Source organism: Strongylocentrotus purpuratus, unplaced genomic scaffold (assembly GCF_000002235.5).
Source record: "Strongylocentrotus purpuratus isolate Spur 01 unplaced genomic scaffold, Spur_5.0 spur5_scaffold_15, whole genome shotgun sequence".
In the NCBI taxonomy this organism is placed as follows: Eukaryota; Metazoa; Echinodermata; class Echinoidea; order Camarodonta; family Strongylocentrotidae; genus Strongylocentrotus; species Strongylocentrotus purpuratus.
This window is the reverse complement of record NW_022145600.1, coordinates 9734292-9737514: the sequence shown is the minus strand read 5'-3', so window position 1 is coordinate 9737514 and position 3223 is coordinate 9734292. Positions and strand designations below refer to the sequence as shown.

The 3223-nt window shown below is 32.3% G+C and overlaps 1 protein-coding gene across 1 annotated transcript; it reads right to left on the bottom strand.

Annotated features, from left to right (window-relative positions):
- Nucleotides 1-1065: 1065 nt before the first annotated feature.
- LOC578195 (DNA polymerase lambda) lies at nucleotides 1066-2882 on the bottom strand. The gene is made up of 3 exons (XM_030986466.1): nucleotides 2742-2882; nucleotides 1860-1973; nucleotides 1066-1336 (listed from the first exon to the last, which is right to left on the bottom strand). Exons 1-3 carry the CDS (start codon nucleotides 2880-2882, stop codon nucleotides 1181-1183), a joined length of 411 nt encoding a protein of 136 aa, XP_030842326.1. The 3' UTR covers nucleotides 1066-1180.
- Nucleotides 2883-3223: the final 341 nt, after the last annotated feature.

Genomic DNA, 3223 nt, shown 5'->3' with positions numbered 1-3223 from the left:
GAATGCAATTTACAGAAAAAGAAATGGGTTGAGTAACAACTGAAAACAAAACTTTGAATAAAAACAAACAAACAATGAATGACAACAAACAATAATTTTCATATTTTGTTTTCAAATAGATTTGACTTTTCATTTTATTACAAACTAAATATATACAGTATTTATATTAGCAGTATTAATAATGAATTGAAAATTCTGATGAGGTCATTGATGAAAATAGAGTTGATATGAATTGATTTCATTTATACACATGTAGAACAATAGAACATATAATACAATTTGCAGAATCATACTGCTATCAATATGCCATCACCTTGTTCCAACATCAAATCTCAAATTATTGCATAATACTAGATCATCACTTCAGAAAATAGCTATTGTACATGTATTTGTCTGAGGAATCATTTAAACTTTGCATTCTCTCCATAAATTTGCACAGCCGTACTCAGAAATCATCTTTAGAATGAAGAAGGATTGGGCATATGCCTTGGTAGAATCATATATAGATGATCAATATACAAAATATTTTTAATGTGCAGCAGTAAAAGTTCATCCTGTTGTAACAGTTGGGTTGGCCAATTCATTAATTTCATTAAAGTAGCAGTAAAATTCATTCATAAGCTAAGGGTAGAACATTACAAACATACATCTACCGTGATAAAGTAAGAGTTGTACATAATTGCAGTCTATATTCTGCATGTCACATCTAAATGTTGGCTGTGCCAGCGGTCTATACCTTAATATACATCTAAGAAGCATTATGAAAATTTGATTGACAACAGCAAGTTTCAGAATATTCTTATCGATTAACGATTTGAATATTATGTTTTTATACATTTATTGCACATATCTAGTTTCTTTGTATCATTCACTCATTATTATTTTGAAACAAATACATTGTAATCACGAGCATTTACTCAACTATATTTAAGAGTTCATTAATTTCATATTGGGCGTAAATATGAGAGAATTTGATTTTAAAATTTTATTACAAAAATATGAATCATATAAAATTTGATAGATTTTCAAAATGACAATGGAGAGTTCTACATACAAAAGCGATCAAGGAAAAGTACTATTTATAATGAATCCTACACTCATATGTTTTCTCCTCAAATTATTACATTAATCAATTTCAATTGATTTCCATAATATGGACTAATAATAATTCAAAATCCTTCTAGTAGTCCCTCTCATGTGATTCTCTGTATTCTAAACCAAGGTGATCAAAGATATCTTTCTCACAGTGGACTGGCAGCGGAGTTCCTTCATGAATTTTCTCTTGACCTCTGCGTACGACCCCTGTCCGCAATGCATGCTCTGATAGTGACATCCCCTAAGTGAGAGAAAAACACAGAATATGTAAAAGAAATCAGATGAAGAAAGAGAGAGGGGGGGGGGGGGGGTGGGGGGGGGGGGGAACAATTGCAAGAGAGGAAGAGATGGGGAGAGATAGATTGACAGTAGCCCTCTTTCAACATAACTATTCAAACAATATTACATATTTTAAATAATCTATAGAATTTCACAGAAATATAATCAATTTTGACATGCAAAAGAAAAGCATTACAAAACTCCCAGTAATTTACAGGTACACATTTCTTTTCCCATCCTCATTAAAAAATGTTTTCATCTCTAAATTAAACTGTTTCATTTATTGATATAAGTCATGTTTCTATTTTGTAATAACAAAAAATAGCATAACATTCTACAGATATTCCTTAATCTGTAATATAAATAATGATTCATCCAAGCTGATACTTCCCATCCGATCATATTCACAAAAAATGCTGATGAACAGCCACTATCTCATGCAAGTTTTACCTTTGATATAACATGTGAGTGTAACTGGTGCTTACCTTCTTCTTGGCTAGCGCCCTCATTGACCGATTGAAGTGTCCCGATCCAGTGAAATGAACCAGTGCACACGGGTACTCACTGTATGGCGCTACGATGATGTCAATTCGACGATGCTACAGGAAAAAGGGAAATTACCTTGATCATCATTTTAGGACATCACACTTCTGTTTCCCAGTGTTGAGTAGATGTATTTCTGTATCTTGTTAATGACTACTAATGAAATAGAAACTAGTATTTAGTTTGTTGACTTCTTCATTCATAAAACGCTCATAATCATTTTTGAGCGGGTTTCCATTTTTTTTAACATTTCAAACTGGGAGCAAGTACTTTTGTAGGAAATTACTTTAATTCATCAAAATCATTTCCTAAAATACGTTTAACTGTTTAGAATAGGAATATGGATAAAAACATGTATTCAATTTTGTCGCTTTTAAAAATTAACATGAATCGCTTTGGAGCTGGTGTATCAATTGACCTCAGACTCATCAAATACAACGTCGCTTAAGTAAATATTAATGAGGAAATCACTTCCAGTTATCATATCCAAAATAAGTAGGCATATTCTTCATGAAAATAGTAAGTTGCATTTTATAGATTTCGTAAATCAATTTTTTTAAATGTACATATTGATAGTTGTAAATGATTGACAAGTATCGATTTGGAGAGATTTTTTTCAAACTTTCTTAAAGCCCCACTGCACTACTAGTTACAATGCCTAATCGGTGACTGGTTGTCCCCCCATGATCCTCTTTTTCTTATGTTAATAAATATTGAGAGCTGATTTGATGAGATAACCACCTGTCAGTGACCTTGCAGGGAGGTCTTACCCCCTGGTCAAACAAGTGCAGACAGGCTTTAAAATTCAAGCTTCAAGCAATTACCTTCGTGTCTTCTCCAGGAAGTTTGCATACACCCATGTACTTCTTTTGCTCTCCCTTTTCTTCAACTCGAATTAAATCATCGGTGATAAAACCTAAGCAAAAAATAAAACAGGGTATAATTTTAATATGAATTATCCTCATTAACGAACCGATCAAATTCACGTTAGAGACGAGATGAAGAAGACAAATTCTTCTTCTTAGTAATTGTCAAGATTATTTTTTCCATCCCATGATGCAATACATTTGGCAAGCATGAGTGATGAATTGTGGATAGTTTTTTCTTTCTCCTGCGTTTTCAGAATAATATATATTCAAATACATAATTATCAAGTTTTCAGTACATTAAATGAGATGCATACAAACACAAATATTTTTCAATGAAAAGAGATAAAGTACGGGAGAAGAGAGATGGCAGTTGATCACCTACCCCTCGGAACGAAACAGTAGAACGAAAGACGAAAGAAAAAACAAAGAAGAAAAGA